Source organism: Puntigrus tetrazona, chromosome 20 (assembly GCF_018831695.1).
Source record: "Puntigrus tetrazona isolate hp1 chromosome 20, ASM1883169v1, whole genome shotgun sequence".
In the NCBI taxonomy this organism is placed as follows: domain Eukaryota; kingdom Metazoa; phylum Chordata; class Actinopteri; order Cypriniformes; family Cyprinidae; genus Puntigrus; species Puntigrus tetrazona.
This window is the reverse complement of record NC_056718.1, coordinates 4847324-4869913: the sequence shown is the minus strand read 5'-3', so window position 1 is coordinate 4869913 and position 22590 is coordinate 4847324. Positions and strand designations below refer to the sequence as shown.

The window sequence follows — 22590 nt, the reverse complement described above, 5'->3', positions numbered from 1 at the left end:
CTAATTGAAAATTTTGATTCTGGGAATAATGACAACTTCGAATATCACATTTATTTTTGCAGTATAACACTTTAGTATAGGGACCAGTTCTTACTATTAACTAAATAGTTATTTAGTTTCATATCACATTGGCTGTTTATCAGTGCTTATAAAGACCATATTCTGCATGGCCATATTCTACATCCCTAAACCTAACTAAAATAAAAGTAAATGAAAATAAAGTTTGACCTAAATTGATTCTAAATAAATAAAAAACTACTTTCATTTGAAAATTTGTATATAAAATTGTATATTAATAATTATTAAGATTTTAGCTTCGAAATGTTCACATATAATTAATGATTTGAAAAGATAAGTTCAGTAAATTTCAGTAAATTTCAATTTCTGACTGATCTTCACACCACATTTTTGTTTTTTAAAGACTTAGCCTTCACCTTCATTTCACCTAGCAGACTTTATTTTTTTCATTTTTGGAGCGAAAACCTAAATTCACTTTCATTACATGGAAAAGAGCAGCATGAACATTCTGCTAAACATCTCCTTTTGTGTTCTATGGAAGAAAGATAACAGAGCAAATCACCAAAATAGGGTTACATTTACTTACAATAGGGTTAAGGTATAGTTGCTTGTAGTTATACATAGTTTACTGTTTTTACCATAGTAAGAACATGCATGTAACTACATCACATTAAATTAAAGCGTTACTTCTTTTGTTGTTGTTGTTTACTATTCCTAAATGCCATTACTTAATATTCACATATTTATGCCTATGCCAAAAATCTGTCTTTAAGGTCTGCTTCTCTTTGTTCCCTTTGAAGTGTTTAAAACTAACTACTTCTCATACTAAACCTATTTTTGATTAGATAATAGTACTTCTCTGAAAAAGATTTTTTTATATGTTTACTGTGTTTAAAAATAACAGCACACTCATTTTTACCGTACTGAAGTTCCCATTACATGCAGTTTACCTCCAGAAAATCCCTTAAAGTGAATACCAGCATCATCCTTGCCGTTTTTTTTAAATCTTATCCCTCATATGCGAAACTGCCCTTAGTTTCTAATCAATCTCTGAACTGTCTAGCTAATCATACTCCATGAACGCGGGAGAAAGTGTGCCGCATCATGCGCTTGTCCTTTCCAACGCTCTTCTAATCACCTAGCATGCGCTCATTTAAATATTAGAGTAGGCTTTAATCATGGAAAGTAATCAGTGTCATGAATATTCATACCGTGCCGGTCTAACAGTCTCATTGTCTCACTCCTGTGCCAAATCGTGTCTTCCTGCCTCTCAGCTGTCTGCTCTGATGGCCCCAGTCTGGTATCAATGGAAAGAAGTTTAAAATAAATACACTATTCATACATGATCCTAAGAGAACAGTGTGTGTGTGTGTGTGTGCGCGTGCGTGTGTGTTGTGAGAGAGTTTCTAAAGATTGGGAGACTGATCCCTGTTCCAAGAGATGAATATTTGCACAGCGGCTCAAGAAGACGCCATTTGCATAATGACTTTGTAGTTTTGCATTAATTAAATTTGCATATGAAACTGCGTTAATTACCTCTGATCATCTGTTTTCAACGTTGCAGCATTTGATGTCCAGCCTTCGGGGTTGTGATTAGGGGTTACAGTGGCTGTTTCAGACTGTGTGTGCGTGTGTGTGTGTGTGTGTGTGTGTCAGGGACTGAAAAAGAATAGAAAGTGAATTTGATGAGTCAGTTTCACAGTCCTTTTTCCTCTTTTTTGTGTCCAAACTCTTGCTAATATCCTGGCATATGAAACAGCTCTTCTGAGTCCTGCAGTTAAAAGAGAAGAAATGTTTTTGAAGTTCAGAGAATATTTTTTTTGAATACACGGTGCCTTTAGAAAGTTCAAGGATCAGCCTTTGAATTTTCGTGAAGGTACTGTCTTAAGCACTCTTTTTGTAAATGCACAGACATTTTGGAATGAAAAAATGATCAGGAGCTCGTTGTCTCCGAACATTTTTATGCAAAATCAAGCACAGATCCAGCAGTGCAGAGAAACACAGTTTTCACGCGTTCACACCATTAAGGAAATTACTGTTATCCTTGACCATAAGAGCTTCACATAAATCTGAAAAACTTTAGTATTAAAATTAGTTTTACATCAAATGGCTTCAGAACCAATTATATGTTGAACACGATTGTTTATTAGACAAATGACTAAAATAAACACTTTAATAAACCTTAAAATCAAACATTTAGAGACAACAGTACGAAAGACCTCAAGTTATTAAAATGACGTAGACTGAATAGGAAAACTGACAGCTTTATAAAGGCATAAGAAAACCGCAAAATAGTGATTTACAGTCGTTATAGTTTGGGCGTTTGTTTTATAAATGTAAATTGAATTTTGATGGTTTCATGCTCTCGAGAGCCAATAATTCACTGCTAAAAACACACTGTGGTCACACACACCATATTTATCCTCTTTACGAACGAACGAGAGTATTTAATGTCGTCTGTGTCATACTTTTTTTTGCATGGTTTTTGTTCATGGTTTTCAAGAGTAAGAGCGAGAATGTCACAAAGCAATTTTTGCCTGTGCATATTTGTTTGGAGACACTTTTTGTCGTCTTTGTCATTTCACCTAAAAGTCGTCACGTCAGTTATTCTGCATTGTTTTTGGCAATACACAGCATACAATACACCGACTATCAGAAACTTTGCAAATATGTGTCAACTTATTATACTAACTAAGCTAAAGTGGACTATCAAAATAAAGGGTAACCTTTCTTTTATGCAGCTATGCATTGATAAGTAGCTGCATGTAGCATTTTTACCCTGCTGTCTGCAACCATATCCGAATAGATCTGCGACCCGTTTTTACCACACATCAGAAGAAAACACTGTTATAGATTAAGATCAGTTCATTTGCAATTCGGCAAATTCAACAGCAATAAATCTTCAACTCAAATTTAAATTAAAACCATCTTATTTTACAGACAATATTAAGGAAAGATCATTTAATTCTACAGACAAATAACGACATAGTATCACTTGATGTCTTTTGAAGCGCTATGTAAATATAAATTAGTAATCAGTCAGTACCGTGGTATGTATAAAGTACAGTACTTTTTGTAAATGTTGACTTAAAGTCCCAATTAAAATCTTATCAAACTAGATCTCTGTGTAGCGTTTGATGGACAGTTTTCTGTACACATCTCTCTAACCTCTAGCAGTAAAATGCAAATCCATGATGCCCGGCTCTTCACTAAAACCATACCCATGATCCCTTGCAACACCCAAGCTATGCCAGCATCTCTTTTGCAGGGTGCCTGTGGTTAAGGCCTCTGGGATTTCAGGCCTGCTTATTTTTGGGATCTGTCCAAACGAGACCACCCCATCGCCGTCTGATTGGTGCTGTCTGCCGGCAGGGGTCAACCTGGTCCATGTTGGACGCATTATAGAGCAGGACAGCGCTGCATGTGCGCTCCACGCCGAGCCCTGGTGGAAAGAGTTAAAGTCTCCCACATGAAGGCATCAAACGCTCCACATACCACTTTATTGTAGTCATATGGCAGCAGATTTGATATTTTTCCTTCCACAGCGGGGAATAAAACTCGCCACTAATTTGGACTGTGAGCGTCGCCACTAAATTTCAGCATGTGCTGATGGTGTTGACCAGATGTGTAACGCTTTTTTTCCCTCTTCCTCTCTGTCTCACTATCGCTCTTTTGTCAAATTAGCCATGACTGAATTCAAGTAAAATATATAAGAAGAAATAGCAAGGGTGGTGAGATGACATTACAGTTTTTCACCAACGTTGGGTGCAATCCGCACTGCTACCGATGGAGCACTGCAGCTCTGTGTTGAAGCCTACCATTCTGAAAAAGACATCTTTAACAAGTCTAAGCTGGTTTTGCTGGCCTTTGTGGTTTAAGCTGGTCTCTAGGGCTGCACGATATATCATGATAAAATCAATAATGCGATATGACTTAGTGTGGTTATTAAATCATCTCATGATCCAGTGTGCAGCTCACAGCCTCTTTCAGATGAAGAAATATATAATCATATAATATAAGTTGTATGTGTAAATGAACACAGTGCCATGCTTCACTCTGAAACCCATAATGCATAAACAAAATCAAGACATAAACAGTGATATTGCAATGCTGTTCTACTACACAATTATTTTATTAAATACTTTTATAATTTTTTATTTTATACTACCATAGTATTGTTACTATATGTTTCCTATTTTCTTAAAAAAATTAATTATAAGCATAATAAAACAAAACAATATTATGATACAAAAATTATAATAATCTGATTATTACTGAAATAAGATAAAGATTGATCGATCCTAAAATAATGTTTTTTTAACAAAAAGTATGAGAAATTGTGGTAAGACTTTATTTTAGGGTCTATTAATTATATGCATGCATATTACTAGAATATTAGCCATTTATTAGTAGTAATTAAACATATATTAATGCCTTGACATGACCTTATTTTACATCCCTAATCCTACCCAATACTAAAATTAACAACTACTTTACTAACTAATAAGCAGCAAATTAGGACTTTATTGAGGGACACATTGTAGTTAATAGTGAATAAGTGTTCCCTACAATGCATAAATATAAAAAAATATAGGAAATTGTTATCCTCTTGACATCATGATGGCTTTACCAATTAGACATTACGATAGGCTTGGCACCGCCGGGTGAGAAAGTGTTTGCGTGGAGAGTTATTTGCCAAACACTGACTATGGTGTCACAATCAGACAGCCAAGCCACACACATGCTGATGCCCAAAGGAGAAGCCTCTTCTGGCAGACAGTAAAGGATTTCTGGGTTTCGACACTCTCAAACCTGCAACATGCGCAGTCTATTTGACTCGAATGTCATCTTCCACGTGGCACATGGTTTACCGACAACAAACATTTAACGTGAAAAAGCTCAGGGTCTGTGAACATTTGAAAGGATGTTAATAAAAACAGTGTCATTATCAAGACGGGATCTTGCAGACTGCCTTGAATTATACTGCAGTAAACAGCCACCATTGCTGTGGTTTAGTGTCAGAGTTTGGTGGCGAATTTGTGTCATTGTGTGTGGAGTCCTGCTGGGTGGCACCATAAAAGTAAAGTAGTTCTAATACAACTTTTTTCTCAGTCAGTCTGTATTTTTAAAGCGTAGTGATGGCGGGAAGACTCGGGGGCCACTTTTTATTAGCACACGCTGTCTGTGTTTTTTCAGCACTTAATACACTAACGGAATAATGCAAATCAAGTAATGCTCGAAAATTGTTTTTTTTTCCAATTCAGTTCTTGCAGGTTAGTTTGCAGCAGACTACAGATATTTGGCATACTTCACTGCCACTATACAAAGTCACAGTGTTGAATTCGCCCTCGGGTCTCTGATGTGTCCTGATGAGTTTGAACTTGTGTGCTTTCCATTAAAGTTCCCAGTATTGTTGTTCGATTGTCTTTCTGATTATTATTGCACCATAAAAACAAAGACTGCAAGTTTTGCAGCAGACTACTATATAGAGCTGAATACATTCAAACGAACTATTTGTTTTTACCTTGGTGTGCGTTCGCCATCTTTTTAGGTTTGTTCCCATCTCAAAAATCAGCAGTGAGTACTTGAACATGAGTGTTGTGCTTCAAAATAAGGGGAGGGGGCTGCTCTGTCATGTTAATGGCGGTTGATGACATTACAGGCTGAAGATTTGTAGGGTGAGAACCGCCATGATAATTCAGCATTAAAGCCTCTTTGGCAGCCCACTGAATGAATAAACCCTCGATCTTATCAGTTTTTATTCATGCCAGTGAGGGCTTGTTCTTGCATGTAGTGTGCGGCAGATGTGGCCCTCCCGGTATGTTTGCTAAAGGCATTGGCTAGATGAAAGACTGTTCTTAACCATAAGCTATGCGGGGAGCTGTGCCAAAAGCTGAAAACGCATCATTGTGAAAACAGCCCTGGGAGAAGCTGATCTCCCCCAGCAGAGGATGAAGAGGGCTTCAGCGGAGGGCTGAGGGCGAGATGACACACGATGCAGAAATCGTCTCTCTCTCTCTCTCTTTTAACTTAGACTTTTGTTCTCACAAATATGACCTGCATGGAGCAGTTAACCGTCATCGTCGCCAATCAGTTTCTAGATATGAAACTTTTCTTTTTAATCTGCATACAACAAGTACATTGACAGTGCATTGTTTTCAGTATGCAGTAAAAAATATATATATATTACATAATGCATTTTATTAGAAATCCAAACGCTGTAATCAATATTTTAAAAGGTACATTTTTTTGTCAGAACATTAGAATGCACAGTATGAGGAGATGTTAAAGAACAAAGGTCCACTATTTGAATGAAAAAAAATATGTATTTGTTATAATAATAGAGGATGGATGCTGGTTAGCTGGTTGAAAAAGTCCAAGAGCAGAGCTCAGGATTTTAATGATAAGTTGGGTATTAGACAAGTTGGGTGTGTGGTCTGAAACAGAGTTGGATAAACATGCGGTTTTAAGTATAAATAACAATTACAGTTCACAACTTTGAACATTTGCCCTGAAAAAAAAAACAGAGAAAGTTTGTCATTTTTTGTGTGAAAATTAGAATTCTGCATTATAAATGCATTCTGTTTATAAAGTATACAGTTTAACATCTTCCCTTTATGCCTCTTTGTGATAAATCGCTTGTTGTATTCCTCGTTTCTAAATTGCTTTGTTAAAAGCATCTGCTAAATGAATAAATGTAAATCTATTAGAATGTTATTTAGCGGAGATGTATGTTAAGTGCAAAAAATAAAATGAGACGAAGGAACAAATTAACACCGTATTTAAAGAGACAGTTCTGTTTAAGAAATAGTTCTTCTAAATAGGTTAATCTTAGGATAATCTAGTGCTATTCATAAGTTGCTGCTAAATTATTAAATTACTAGCAGTTGGCAGTATTTGATAATCTATCCCACAATGCAATGAACTTGACCAGTATGGCAAATGATCCAGAAGACACGCCAAATCGTACGGCCAAATGTAGCACTAAAATGGTAGACATCTTTTTTTGTTCCAAGAGAACAAGTAGACACTAAAATGCAATGACTAAGTATTGTGCTTGTAATGTAGCATACAAATATTTGATGATTTTATGTAATGCAGATACAGGAGTCCACAATTAAATATCCAATATAAACTAAATATCAAAAAATGGCTTACACTAATTAATTCAATAGTATTATGACAAACTATAACTATAACATCCAAGCACGTTTTTGGCATCAGACTTTGATTTGACACATGCTAATTCTAATCTTGTATACTATTTACAGTAGAATGCATAGCATGCAGCCTAAGCTTTAATCTTGTACTACATGCTTTTGATTTGACATCTGAGTTTGCGGTTACTTGTATGTGTGCCAAGGATTATGGGTACTCCATGATCGTCGCACCAGTCAGACGCTGCAGCTTTGGTCCTGCTGAGCACAACAGAAGTGGAACCCATTCACATGACTGGCATGTGTCGCAGATCCAGCACTCATAAGGCATCTAAAGAGCTGTTTTACAGGGTCCTGATTGTTTTGGAAGGCGCGCTGAAGGCCTGGGGATTTTTACAGTGAGCTTTAAATGGGTATAGAAGCCTGGGCCCAGCTGGGGACCATTATAGTACACGTTATCCAAAAAATACCAGGGCAATTATTTCGCATACGGGATAGTTCTACGTTCTTTTTTGCTTTCCTTGCTCACACACATGCAAGAAGCGAGGCCTAACAGGGTTCAGTCAGCCTCCACTGATGGTAGATAGCGCAGCTATATCATTCATCATCTTTATCCATTGATAGCCAATCAGAATTAGCCATGCATTCTGATTAAATGTAATGGCAGTGGCCAATCAACAAAGTCGGAACCAATACAGCCACACCTTAGTTAGTTAGTTTAGTTAGAGGTCCAAATTCTACACTACTTTTGTCTAAACTCATTACTGCTTACAGTGAGAATTTGTCATTAAACTAAATGTTTTACCTCCAGTAAAAATATCTAACATTTAAAAAAATTACTTTTACTTTTCTATCAAGATTATTTTTGTTTTCTGAAATATTGTTTGAAATTGATTTAATTGATTTCAAGAAAAAGAAGAAAAAATCTGCCTGGGGTAATAAAAATAAACGGTAACACTTTATTTTAGGGTCTCTTAACTAGTTGCTTATTAGTCATTTATTAAATCACACATTAATTCTACATGACCTTATTCTAGATCCAAAATCCTACCATATACCTAAACATAACAACTACTTTACTGACTATTAATAAGCAGCAAATTAGTAGGAAATAAGTGTTAACTATTCTATAGTGTTACCAAATAAATGTGTTTTAAAGGGAAAACATTTATTTTCTCTTTTTAATCACACTTTGAAGCATTTTTCAGAAAACAAGCCTTTGTCGTTTTTATCTGGATTTAAAAATGTTAACATATTTGTACCGCGAAATAAGACAAAAATGATGAGGCAGAAAATCATTTTTGCAGTGTAGTCAGATTTACTGCTTAGGCAATTGACGTTTGCGCCTAGAACTAAACGGCCAAGAGCAAAGATGGCACAATACAAATTGTGCACTGGGACATCCTGCACCAGCCAAACTGAGATTAATGAGTATGTTAACGGTTACTTTTTTCTCAATTCTCGTGTCTTGAACGTGTAAAACCGAAAGGAGTAAAATGGATCTAAAGAAAAACGTTTTCAAAGTAACAACACAAGACTATTTTAATTCCGTCTCCTGTCAAGCTATTAGTGTTAACCGCTGGATATACGGCTGGGAGATTTGATTGTGATCCAGGGTATGATTGCGATGACATGGAGCAGTGTTTGCTTTGAACTGGTCCCTCGCTGTCCCCTTATTTGCTTTTTTCTCTCCACCCCGCTGGCTTTTCCGCGTCTCCCTTCAGCCGCAAGCACCAGTGTCATCCATCAAGTTCCTGCAGCTCTTCTTGAACGCCTTTTCGCGCCAGCCAGATCTTAACGCGGTGACGCACTCTCCAAGCTATGATTCAGACTTGTTGCAATGCCACAAAACGCTGTGCTAATGCACTTCTCTCTGTTCTCACCGAGCCAAGAGTCATAGCTCTTTCTGACAGAGAAGTCTTTCCAGTTGTTTTTCACTGTCCTTTCCCATCTGCACCGTAGGACGTCTTCGCTCTGGCAGTATCGGATGATGACAGGGCACTCTAGGGTGGCATGTGTTTTCAGTTAGACGGTTATGCTACCCTTGGCTGGCCTGTTTCTTCATGAGACTGGCAGCGAGTGTGCAGGAGGAAGTGGAAGGCTGAGGTGGGCGTGTCAGTATGTATAGGACGGTATGGCGGTAAAAATGCTGCCAAAAATTATTTTAAGCATTTTTGTCTCTTGTTTCGTAGTAAATATATCTTCAAAGCCAGATAAATACACTTTTTCACTTGTTTTTTTGTTCTGTGAAATTTTGCAGGTGAACAAAGCATGAACGTATATAAGAAAAACTATTCAATCATATAGGAATAATTCCAATGAAATAAGCATCCAAAGATTCCCTAAACGAACTCTAAGTTCTCTCCGAACATGGATAATTTAAGAATACTGAAGTGCAAAAATGTGTAGACACATCAGAATAAGAGCTTTCAGGTTTGCTTTGATGCAAATTTACAAAGCTCCGCCCCCACAAAGAGGTAACTCAGGCTTGCTATTGGTCGGTGCCACCAATTTGTCTCAAAGGGCAACTTATACCTATACAGGAGATTCGTATAGAAAGCCAGGTAAAATTATTTATCATGCTGAGTTACAGAAATGACTGGATTTTTTGCCAAGTCTCATCAGGGCTGCCATTTTTTGGCTTGCTGAATACTTACTTCATCTGTTTTACAATGGCATTTGCTTTATATTTCCACTGTGAGATCAATAGCTTGCATCCACACCACTAGGTGTCAGTATAAGTCCCAGATGACTGCCATATCAGCCAAGGCGACATTCAAAAGTGTAAGTGGATCCTTAAAACATTAATTAATGCAAATTTGCTTCAAAAATATGTTTATGTGTTTTTCCTAGAGACTATAATAGTGATTAGGAAAATATTTTTTTTTCTTCTGTGCAGTGCAGGCCCAGAGAATTCAAGGAAATGATGAGTGGACTTTGTGTGTCAGTGGATTTGGATGAATTAATACCGGGGTCTCCTTGTTTTCTCTGTTTATTTGTGGCGGTGGCTGAGAAAATATGAGTTTATTTGTTTATAGTGGGTGTGACTGTGTAGGTGTCTTTTGTGTTTATGTGCATCGCTATGCTTGTGTGTGCGTGCTTTGAGAGCGCAGTTGCTTCTCTTCCAGAGGCAGTTTGCGATGTCCCTCCTCTGTGTTCCTGCAGATGGAGACAGATTGGAACGGTTACTGCAACAGGCCTGCTTTCACTTAGACAGGAGACAGCCGTGTGTATGTATGTGTGTGTGCCTGCCATAACCACTATCCCTGCCACTATCCTCTGTGGCTTCTTTACACACACAGTTTTTCCACTGTAGAATGGGAGTCTTTTCATATAAGGTTGTCTGCCCTTATTATAGGCAGGAATCACAGATAACTGTCATCCACCACAGCTGTGAACCTCAAGAGAATTATGGGTAAAAAAAAAGAACTGTAGAAAAATTGATAAAGGTAATTATTAGTTTAGTTTATGGTATTGCTTCTGTAGAGCACCTGGTTCAGGGTTTTATATATATATATATATATATATATATATATATATATATATATATATATATATATATATATATAAATATAAAGTTTGGTTTATAGGGACAGATTTGCAGAGCAAAAATCATTTGATCAATTAGTGTTTTGTTTGTTTTATAAAGTGTACTTTTTAAAATTAGATCAATTTAATTTAGAATCAAAATTCTGTAAGTTAATATCCTGTGTTCATGAAATATATTTTCGCAACATTTTGAATTTAAACACCCTTGTTTTATTATTTGATTTTTATTTGATTTATTTTTAATTGTTTTATTTCTCTATAATATTTATGTTGATTTTAGAACTATTATATAGTCTTTCCTGAAAACAACAAAACTATAGGATACAATTTATTTCAATATTTTTCATATTAAATTTTTTTAAAACTACATTTTAGGGGTTTATTTTTCACAAGAAGAGCATATAGAAGACGATGCACACACACACACACACACACACACACATGTTGGTATTTGTGGTTTATGAGGACTCTCCATAGGCATAAATGTTTTTATACTGTAAAAACTGTGTTTGCTATTGTCTTACACTCACCCCACATCTAAACCTACCCCTTACAGGAAAATGTATGCATTTTTAGATTTTCAAAAAAAACAACATTTAATGTGTTTTAAGCCTTTTGAATTATGGGGACATTGGCAGTGTCCTCATAAACCACGTTCAAATTGTAATACCTCTGTCATACCTATGTCATTAAACACTTTTCTGTCCCCATAAACCACAAAAACCAGCACACATACACACTTCACCGCAAATTCTGGGATTTAAAATGAAAAGATCAGACTCTCCTCGTGGAAACTATGGTGGTTTTGGCCCCAGCATGTGGTCTGTCTTTTCACTCATCATCCTCCTGCCAAAATCATTTATTTCATTGTCATAATCATTTATCAAAGACAATACGAGGCTCACAGCTCAATCGATGTACAGTCACATCTATCATGAGGACAGAGAAATCCAGACAGAAAGAAAGAAACAGTAAAGGAAAGATATTCAATCAACCTTTTTAAAATTTAAAGCTGAATGATGTAATTTTTAACTGTTCAGATACTTAAATCTGAATGTAAACCAGTTTTATGTTGAGATATGGAAAGAGTTGTAAACTGTAGCTTTATCAAAACGTGTGTTTTGACCATCCTGACAATGGGATGGTCCCAACAATGATACAACCAATGGCAAGAGTTTGGGGCAGTTCAATGTCAGAAAACTAAATCTATTTATTGCATTTCCGTTACAGTTATTTGTGCATTTCTATTTGGTGCCATTCTGACATAGAAATAGCAATTAACATAAACTGACTTCAAAGAAACAGCAATAGTTTTTTTCTTTTTTCAGAAAGTTAAAAAATTGTTTCAAAAGTTTGTTAAAAATAACAATTTTCTATGGTACTCTTCCCATAGCAGTGCATAGATATTGTTTAGCTCCCTCGCACACACGCAAACAAACGCTCACATCCAAATCGCATCGACGATCCCCTAGAGTGTGTTGGTGGCACAGACAGCCGAGTTGCACTACACAGAATGCTGCACCTCTGTGTTTCTCATTAGCATAGTGGTCTGGCCCCCTGATTAGCCACGATCATCACAAACAAGACATCAGTGATGCGAGGTGAGGCCCCACGAGCCCCTGGGAGCCCCAGATCACAGACATGCTAATGAGGGCCCGCGTTACTGCGGTGTGAGGTGTCAGCCTGGCTTGTGACAGGTGCACAGAGGGGACGTTCGGGGGGGGGGGTGGTCGGAGGAGTGAAGGCGTGTCGTAGTCCCCATGGCATCACCTCATCCTTTGTTCTTTATGCAAATCCTTTGCTGTGGCTTTCGACAGCTAGGAATGTAGCGGGTTCGAGGGGCAGAGCCGAATTGTACACACACACACACACATGCATATGCATATGTTGTCGCACTGCTATTTTAGAATTGTGACATCACAAAAAGTGTGCGCACTGTGCATCGTCACACCAGTTTTATGTGTATAAATACACTCACATATCACAGTGTTTACATATATGTTCCATATATGCACTTTGCTATATAATTACCAACCGCTTAGTGCACAAATAGACGATTTTTGCATAGTTTTACACATTCGCACAACCTTGTATGTCTAGTGTTGTCAGACAAACTGCACTGGTGCACCTTTTTTTTGGCAATATGACAAGTAAAACTCATGACAATGCAAATGCATGCAGCCCGGCACGTTGTACACATCTACACGCACATAGATGCTGTTGTGTTTTCACATGAGTTTTAAGCATTCGCACACCCTCGTATGTCATTGCGTCGTGACATCATTAAACAAACTGCACGCACATGCATTTGTCTTTGCGATATGATTATGAAACAGGTTTCACGCATTTGTACACTCTCGTCTTGCTTTTGCACTTGTATGTATTATGTTTATCAAACGTGTTGCAGACATTTGCAGACACATACGTCATACAAGTTTTTACACATTTGCTTGTTCATATGGGTTCATGCGTTGTTCACAAGTTGCGCTGTGATTACCGAACTTGTTGCAAAGATGCCTTTTCATTGTCACAAGTTTTATGCATTTGCACAAAATTATCTTTGCATTGTGACATTAAAATACGTTGAACACATTCATACATTGCAATGTATGTCGTTGCAATGCCACCATCAAAAGAGTTGCCCGCATTTGCACGCACATATTTTTGCATTGTAACATCATAAAAGGAGTTTCAAACATTTGCACACATGCATATATTTGCATCGTGGCATCATCAAACCACATGCTCATATGTCCTTGTGTTGTACCAAACGAGCTGCACATTATCGCACACGCATATGTCTTTGCATTGTGACAACGTCAAACGGGTTTCATGCATTCGCACATCATCACATGACTATTCCATTAGTCCAGCCTCAGTAAGTGATTGGTTCATGCTCGGGTAATGCTGGAGACAGCAGTAGCTAACACTAATGTTGTTTCCCTTGTGAAACAGCAGTGCTCGCAAGTCTGCCAGATTTGTTCGCAGATAATTAAAAAACACCCTCCAGCCCCTCCTCCTCACTCCTCTGTCACTGCATTCATGCTCTTAAAAGGAAATTAATTGCCACAAAATGTTGAAATCAACATATCTAAACCCAGGTTGGAGGTCCCCGAGGATGGACTAATTGGCCGTGAGGTTTTTGTAATACTAAACCCAGGAGAGTGGATAAGTTTAGTGTAAGACCCCCTCTGCGTGCACACGCTTGTGTGTCATTAATCACATATCCAATACACACACACACACACTTGCAAAGACATGCACGTAGACATCCCAGCGCTGTTTAACACAACTAGGATGCTGCTGCAGAGTTGTTAGCACCATGCACACCAACAGCCAGCTCTGTAATATAACAGCCACAACTCAATTTAGCTGTTTAACCTGTAATCCCTGCAATATTTATTGAAGTGCAAGAGGGAAGAAAATTAGGCTATTAGGCTCTTGCAACAGAATACATTGAGAGGAGAAAAGACACTCTGTTAACTGGCAGTTGACCTCTGCGGCCCGCAGCAAACGGTTTCATGGACGCGGGCCGCGGTAATTACTGCAAATTGAATCACAGAGCGAACAGCGATGATTCTGTAATGAGCACTTTTATTGGCTGGAGCTCTTTGCTGTGACATGGTCCTCCCAGGCCTCTGTAGTGCGGCGCACACACACAGTAGGACCCAATGGACCATGATCAGACGGAGATTTGTGTTCCTGAGGTGCCTGATGGGTAATTTCACACCATCGTGCCACACAAGCTGCTGTCACAAGACATGGATCTCTGATGGGTCATTAGCATATCCTAACTTATTCACTATGGGTTTCTCTCCCTCGTTCTGGCTTGTTTGGAAAGTTGATGAAATTTGTCTTTGGTCGTCATTAAGTCTGCCTGTCTGTTAGCTGACACGGTCCCTTAGTAACATATGGTGTTTTTTGTATGATGTGATAGGATGCAAATTGCAGTAGCTCAAGCACACAGTTATGTCGGGTTAAGAGCGCAAGCGCACATACCAAATGCATATATTTGTGCATGCACGAATGCTCTATTGCACACTTTTTGTCCATCCCACATTATGTTGAGTCCTGTAAAGCCATCAGAGGAATATGGGATGTTAATGAGGCTTTTTTGGAACTGGAGTTGGGTGCAGAATATGTCCGTTATTGATTTTATCCAGACTTGGGCTGCTGTCCAGGGCATGAAAATGAAAATGAACAGCCTGTGTGTATTTTAGTATCTAATCTCCGCCTCCTCTTTTTTCATGTCCCCTCAGTTTCTCTCTATGTTACTCTCTTAGCGTCCAAACTTGCTCCCGCCAGGTGTCCATTTAAAGGCCAGCCAAACCAAATACAGGCTGTGGACCTCTCATACACAGCCGCTTCCACTTTCAGTGTCCTCCACTTCTCTCTTTACTGCATCAGTCAGGTGTTTATTAGGCAACTATATTATACAAAAAAAGTAAAAGTATTTTTTTCATCAATTTGAAGTCATGTATTTGCAAAGCGCATTTCACTGAAAATATCACATCACACAAATATAACTTTGTCAGTAGCTAACTGTGCACCTGACTATGTTAGTGTATGGACCTGTCAATACGATTCCCTTTCATTTTCTTTCTTTCTTAATCCCCTCTTTCTCTTTCTTTTGCCACAGAATTATCTCCATATGGAAATAGTGAAGGGAGGGGGTGTCGGGGTGTTGAATGGGGAGTTCTATATTAACGCCTGGCTGACATTAGCATTAGCACAATGCATTGTGGCCTGTGGGCGATACCTGCCATCTGCATTAGGCTCCAGCCCTCAGGGAGCTTCCCTGCTCTCACTAACCCCCTAGTGTGACTCAGATTCTGGGTGAGTCACATACAGGCAGATCCTCTTTGACACAGCTTTAGAGAGCAGCCGGCCCTGCCGCACAGTAGATAACCCGCTAGGCTATCAGAGAGCTCTTGTCTCCCCTCTTAGGGTGATGTAATTTTCATTCAATCTTATAAAATGGCTGTCGCCGCACCGCAATGAGATGTCTTTCACATGTTGCCTGTTAAATTTTTAAACAGAAATGATCCATGAACCTCACCATTGAGGACTCTTAGCTTTGATTACATTCAAAGCCATCACTGAGAACAAACAGATGCGCAAATGACATGTAAAGCTATTAAAATGTGCTATCTCAACCTCCCCTCGCACCAAATCAGAGAGTTAATAGCTAATATGTATATATTAATTCCATTCACTTGTTTTGTGTCTTCCAGGAAAAGATGAGCCCTCCAGTTACATCTGCACCACTTGTAAGCAGCCCTTTACCAGTGCATGGTTTTTGCTGCAGCATGCACAGAACACCCACGGGATACGCATCTACCTGGACACCCACCCTACTAGCTGTTCGCTTACCCCTCGCATGGCCCTTCCTCCACCACTGGGGGCTGACGCCTTGCCCCGTTCCCCTCTAGCCAGCTTTCTGGGTGATGGTAGCAACCCTTTTCAGCTGCTGCGTATGGGTGCCCCATTGCTACGAGATCCTCCGCCACCCGGATACTTAGAAACCCGATTGCCATCTACCCCGCCCTTTGTAAGCCCTCCACCGCCCCGCCATCCTCTGGAACGCCTTGGCCCTGAGGAGATGGGTCTCCTGTCCCAGCATCCAAGTGCTTTTGAGCGGGTCATGCGGCTGACACCCATGGGCATTGAACCATCCATGGGCTTCTCTCAGCGTCTTCGTGAATTGGCGGGCAACAACAACAATGGCGGTCCCACTCCCCCTCTTTCACCCAACCGCGTGCCCCCCATGCATCGGCTTCTCAGCCCTACTCTGTTCCAGCCTGGCTCCAAACCCCTACCTTTTCTAACCACACCCCCACAGCCACCATCAGTTCCATCCAGAGGCAATTGCTCACCACCGCTAAATCAGGTGGGCAAAGCCAAGTCCTGTGAGTTCTGCGGCAAGACTTTCAAGTTCCAGAGCAACTTGATCGTGCACAGACGTAGCCACACTGGCGAAAGACCCTATAAGTGTCATCTCTGCGACCATGCATGTTCACAGGCCAGCAAGCTAAAACGCCACATGAAGACGCACATGCACAAGTCAGGCTCCATGGGGAGTTCACCTGAGCAGGGAGGGCAAGATTCGGCTGGAGAGGGGCTTAAGAACAGTGAGGAAAATGGCACGAGGGAAGGATTGGATAATGAGGAGGAGGAAGAAGAAGAGGAGGAGGAAGAAGAAGAGGAGGAGGAAGAAGAAGAACAACATCAAAATGGAAGCAGGCCTGAATCCAACCTGAGCATGGACTCAGAGTTGAGCAGAAATAGAGAGAATGGCCCAAGACCCTCCCTAGAGGAGAAACGTCTGTCCACTGAAAGAGTGACAGAAAACCAATACAACAACCTCGACAATCACTTGAGACTGCCACCGGGCAGCAGGCCATGCGAGGAGATGGACACCGATTCGGCATCCAGAGAGGCTGACAGAGACAGGGGGCCAATGGTGAATGGCAGAGGCTGTGGCCCGGAGGATCCCATCTCAGCGTTGTTCCACCGGAAGCCAATGCCTATTTCCAGCTCCAGCCTCACTGGGTCTTCCGCCAAGAGGATCAAGATAGAGAAGGATGCGGAGCTGCCACAGGTGCCCGTCATATCCCCTGAAAATGTGTATTCTCAGTTGCTTGCCGGTTATGCTGCATCCCGCCACTTCATAAGGGAGCCCTTCCTGGGTTTTAACGACTCCAGGCAGTCACCTTTCGGCACTTCTTCCGAGCACTCTTCATCGGAGACAGGCAGTCTGCGATTCTCCACCCCTCCAGGGGAAATTCTGGAAGGCGGTGGGATGTCGGGGAGAAGTGGCAGTAGTACACCTCACCTTCAGCTGCGGGGTCCTGGGCCTGGGAGACCACCCAGCTCCAAGGAGAGTCGACGGAGTGACACCTGTGAGTACTGTGGCAAGGTGTTCAAGAACTGCAGTAATCTGACCGTGCATCGGCGCAGCCACACAGGTGAGAGGCCTTACAAGTGTGACCTGTGCAGCTACGCTTGTGCCCAGAGCAGCAAGCTTACCCGGCACATGAAGACCCACGGGCAGTTTGGCAAAGAGGTGTATCGCTGCGATATTTGCCACATGCCCTTCAGCGTGTACAGCACCCTGGAAAAACACATGAAGAAGTGGCATGGAGAGCATTTGCTGACCAATGAGGTCAAACTTGAGCAGGCTGACAGAGCTTGAGATCACTTACCAATGCACTGCATTTTGGGTTTTAGCTGGATAGTCTTTTTCTTGACTATATATATATTTTTTGGAGTGATTTGATTTTTTTTTTTTTTAGTGAAAACAAACTGCCACCTGAGAAACAAGAACACAGGGAAATGTTAGTCTGCGGTTCTAAAACCCTTCTTGCATATCCCAGCAACTAACAGAGGAGTAGTCCATTAGGAATTCATGGAGCCTTTCTACTGTGCAATAATTTCTGTATTTATTGGATTATTTGTAATGATACATGGCATGTGCAGGTACATTATCGATGGGTTTCTGCATTCAGTTCCTGAAATTATATTTCTACACCCCATCTTATGATATGACAAATACTGAGATTTTGGCATTCAGCCAGTTTTGTGTTATAAACTAGTTTCCTCAAAGGAAACAAATGGGTAATTTCTAAAAAGAAGAGGTCAGCTTCTAAAAATCGGAGAAAGTTTTCATGCTATTGTTGCTGTCATTGGCCCCACTCATCATGGGTTATATTCAGTAGATAGACGTAAAGCACTGAATGTCACTTTGACAATAAAATATTCAAGGGGCCAAAAACCCAGGGATGTTTAAAGGCAGCTGATAGGCAGTTTGACTGCATCTGAATGATTTTCTGTTGACAACCTTTGAAATGAATGAGATAAAATTAAATGCAAGTTCATCAACCATGACATTTAGGAGAATGACACCATGCAAAAGAAAACAAAAAAGATATGTTTCCTCTACATAATAATGGTTCCCGTATATAAACAGTCTTGAGGCTAAGAGTGTTGCATTACTGACATATGTTTTACAAACTAACATGATTTAATGCCCAGGTTTTACTTTTAAAGATCAAAATGTTTACATTTACTTAAATTAAAACCCATGCCATTTCTGCCAAATTCATCTATCACTTAATTATAACTGATTGCTTTCCAAACCTTGTACAAGGTCAAATCCTTTCATATGGTGTTATAATATGTAAATTGTGTTTGACTAATTCAGCCTGGTTACATATCAAATTTTTATTATAGGCTCACATGGAGGATTTTTCAAAAATGTTGCATTCCTGTTAAATTATTGTTCATACACAACTCAATCTATCATTGAATCAAAAATGAATTAGCAGCTATTTGGGCACCAAGCACAGGTGCTCACCTGTAGAAATCATTTGAGTAAATAGACACATATGCATACACACACACACACACACACACACACACACACACACACACACACACACACACACACACACACACACGCAAAGCCATTAAGCTGTAGCAGCATTATATGCACCATCCTGTGCGTTGTTGAAACCGCAATCACTGAATTGTGTTGGGGCTCTCTAGAAGCCCTGGGTGACTGCCTGTCCTCTAAAGGATCCTAGGATTAAATGATTTCCTCATTACGATCTCTGTTCCTCCACACTGAATCGCCTCCACCTGTCTCCTTTCATACATCATCAGCTCAAATTTACACCACAGTCTTCGCCTCCACCCCGCATGCACCACTGTTCTCTATCTGCGCATTCACTATTTACAACATCCTGCCATTTATATTCATGGCTTTCTACAGTTTACATTTTATTTTTGACTTGAATAGAAAGTTGAATTTAAGCTACGGCTGCACATGTTGCCCGCTCGAAATCAGTCAGCGGGGTACATCGTAAAGAAATGTACAGCACAATAATATGAACCATTTTTTAAATACGGATGTGTAGTTTATCACCTACTTGTCAGATACTTAGCAAACCTCTCTTTGCGTAAATGACAGGAAGTGGCCATAACTTGAAAGAATATCAGGAGGAAATGTGTTGTAGTCAAGAAAGCATGTCGAATTTAAGTGCTACCAATGGCTTTCGGAGACAGGCGTAAGCAGACAACACGGACGTGCCTCAAATTAATATTCAGCCTTTATCTTCTGATGTAGTTCAAACTCCTGCTATACAGCGGACAAAAACAATCCATGAACAAATTATCATAACCAGTATCATTTAAAGTCATTAAGGGGAATCAAAACAAAGTCGTAAAAGATGACTGTTGTAAAGTGTGCTTCATTTTTGAGGGAAAGTTTTAACGCACAGGTTTGAGAAATTACGAAGCCATTTCTTTACTGATTTATTTAGATGGACTAGAAAATTATTGGCAGTGGAAGTAAAACAAATAATTGGAATAAAAAAAAAACTATGACACTGTCTTTAAATAATGTTTACAGTGTTGAAGTATAAGGATACTGAGCTCTTCTGTATATGTGTTTTAAATGAGACAAATGTTTTGTCCTCTGTTTTTTTTACAATATTGAATATCATAGCAGGGTTTTCTCCTCTTTCCCTTTGTTTTTTTCCCTCCCCTCCTTTTTTGGTGCAGGTATTTCCGTAAATTTCTATGGATATATGCGCGTGTATGTTTTGTTCATTGTTAAATTCTCAATGTATTTGTAATTTCAGTGGCATTTTATGAAATGATGCAAAAAATCTTTATATTTTGCAGTCCATTATGAAATTGTGAGTCTATTCAAATGTTTTGTCACTATATCTGTTCATAATTTTGGTAATTCCATCCACAGGAGGATGTAAAAAAATGGAAATAAAAATGAAAACAAACAAGAAGATAATCTTTTGTGAATTATTTATTTGTGTAATTACATCCGGGTCAGTCCCTTGTTTGTGTTTTATGGTTGCACTTAGAATAACAGTCATAAACGTCATGTTAGTACTACATTAACGTTAGATAACCTTTTTGCAATCAGCAAACACGTTTTTTATTCCGTTTTTTAATCCACTTAAACTTGCAAGTTTAGCCCAGCAGAACTGATTTGCAATTGACCTTTGACCCGAGCACTTCACTAATTTGTACAACCTCCGTCTTCACTGCACCTGCCCTTCCTCCTCTTAGTTTAAGTGCGGAGCACATGAAATCTTGTCTGACCTCTTTTGACCTCTCCCATCTCGCCTCATCCCGTCTTGTCTTTTGTTAGGCAGGTGGGTCTTTTGTAGCTCCAACAATGTTTCATGTTGGGGAAGGGAAGCACTTAAAAAACCTCTTCATAGAGCATTTACACATGGCCAGTCACAGCATAGACGTTTTCTTGAATAAGTGGAGACCTGTAGGCTGAAAGCAGTCTGACCTAGAGATATTGTAAACAAACAATTGCTCCGTAGTTCATTCATCCTGCGCCGTTTTGTTCGTCCTTCATGTTTAAGAAACATGTAGTGAATGTCCCTTTAAAGAAGGAGGGTTGAATATGGTTACAATGGAGCCGGACATCTGGGAGACATCTTCTGCCCGCAAACGTCCCGGTCCCAGCATGTCCCCGGTGGCTTAAGAAGTCAGATTCCCAGAGCCTCATTCATGGCACCAGTTTCCCCTCGAGGTCTTGCTTTTTTCACACTCTAATTATGACCAGCCACACCAATGAGCTGCCAAGTAGCTCTGACCACGTCCCCACAAGAGCTGGTGTCGTAGTTCAGATATGGTGCGCCATTTAAGGTCCCTTTTGGGTGTTCGTAATGGCAGGTCCCACTGGGCCTGTCCTCTCTCTGCCATGGGAAGAGACATGTCTCTCTACGGTGGTGAAGTAGCCCCTTATTTGTCAGGCCAAAACGACTAGGATCCAAATAGGTCGCACACTGAGAGAGAGTGGCAGGCAAATGAGGGGTCTGAACCGAGCGCGGTCGCAACAAACGGGGTGTCAGCAGGGGTTGTGGCTCACGCCTTGACCAAGCCTCTTGACCGCAGAGTCCTAGGTTTTCACCGGATGACAGGGAGTCTTCCCAGCAGTCCCCTGCTCTATATATCCAGTTACTAATCTCCGTTCCCCTGACCACTGCCCAATCAAACTGTGTCCTGTGAACAGGAACGAGCCCATGAGGCAGACAAGACGGCAACCAGGGAAAATCTGCTCCAGCTGGATTGCCGTGGGAATGAGAGGGTATGGATAGGATTTTCTAAAAACCGGAGATGCAGGGATGTGTGGTTATGCTGTGGCTATTCAGCAGCTGTGGGTTCTGAAGATCTGTCCGCAGCAGAGATATGACCTAAAGGAACAAAGAGTTTGCGGTGTTAAAGACCATATATACGTACTTCCTGTCCTAGTTTTAGATGCCGCCCGTTCAACTGAGTCACTGTCATATGATGATTAAAACTAAATTGATATCTTTATGACTCAGGACTGTGTGGAATCTACACCAGCAAATTTACACAGTTCTACATATTTCCCTCCTGTTGGCTTTCAACGTCCATGCACTTTGCACATAAAGGTTCATCAGATTGTTAAAATCTTAACTTGGCCTCATAGGAAATGTCATTCTGCATACATTTCTGAAAAACTAAACAAAAATGTGCATGAATAGAGTTTCACTAAAGTTTACAGTTGCTGTTCCTATCTTAATATCATGATTTCAAAAGACGTATTCACAAACTAATACGTTTATGATGTTGCTTTACATAAACAGCTTCATATGTACAACTTTACTATAGTAAATTTGATCTTTAGCTCACATGGTATGACATTGTATAGAGCTCCACAAATGACGTGCAAGAAAAAAAGTAATGCACACTATTTACTAAATTATAGTAAATAGTGCCCATAATTTAATAATGTGTTCTACTTCCTGTCAATTCTCATAAACCTTTTGCTACTATAAGTAGAACAAATTATTTTATGGCC

General features: G+C 39.8%; 1 protein-coding gene across 1 annotated transcript in view; it reads left to right on the top strand.

The window, feature by feature from the left end:
* bcl11bb (BAF chromatin remodeling complex subunit BCL11B b) overlaps nt 1-20535 on the top strand; it is a 32249-nt gene extending 11714 nt beyond the window's left edge. Inside the window, exon 3 of the mRNA XM_043220022.1 lies at nt 15959-20535. Coding sequence (XP_043075957.1) covers nt 15959-17919 — 1961 coding nt within the window. The 3' untranslated portion in view covers nt 17920-20535. The remainder of the gene's footprint in view (nt 1-15958) is intronic.
* Nucleotides 20536-22590: the final 2055 nt, after the last annotated feature.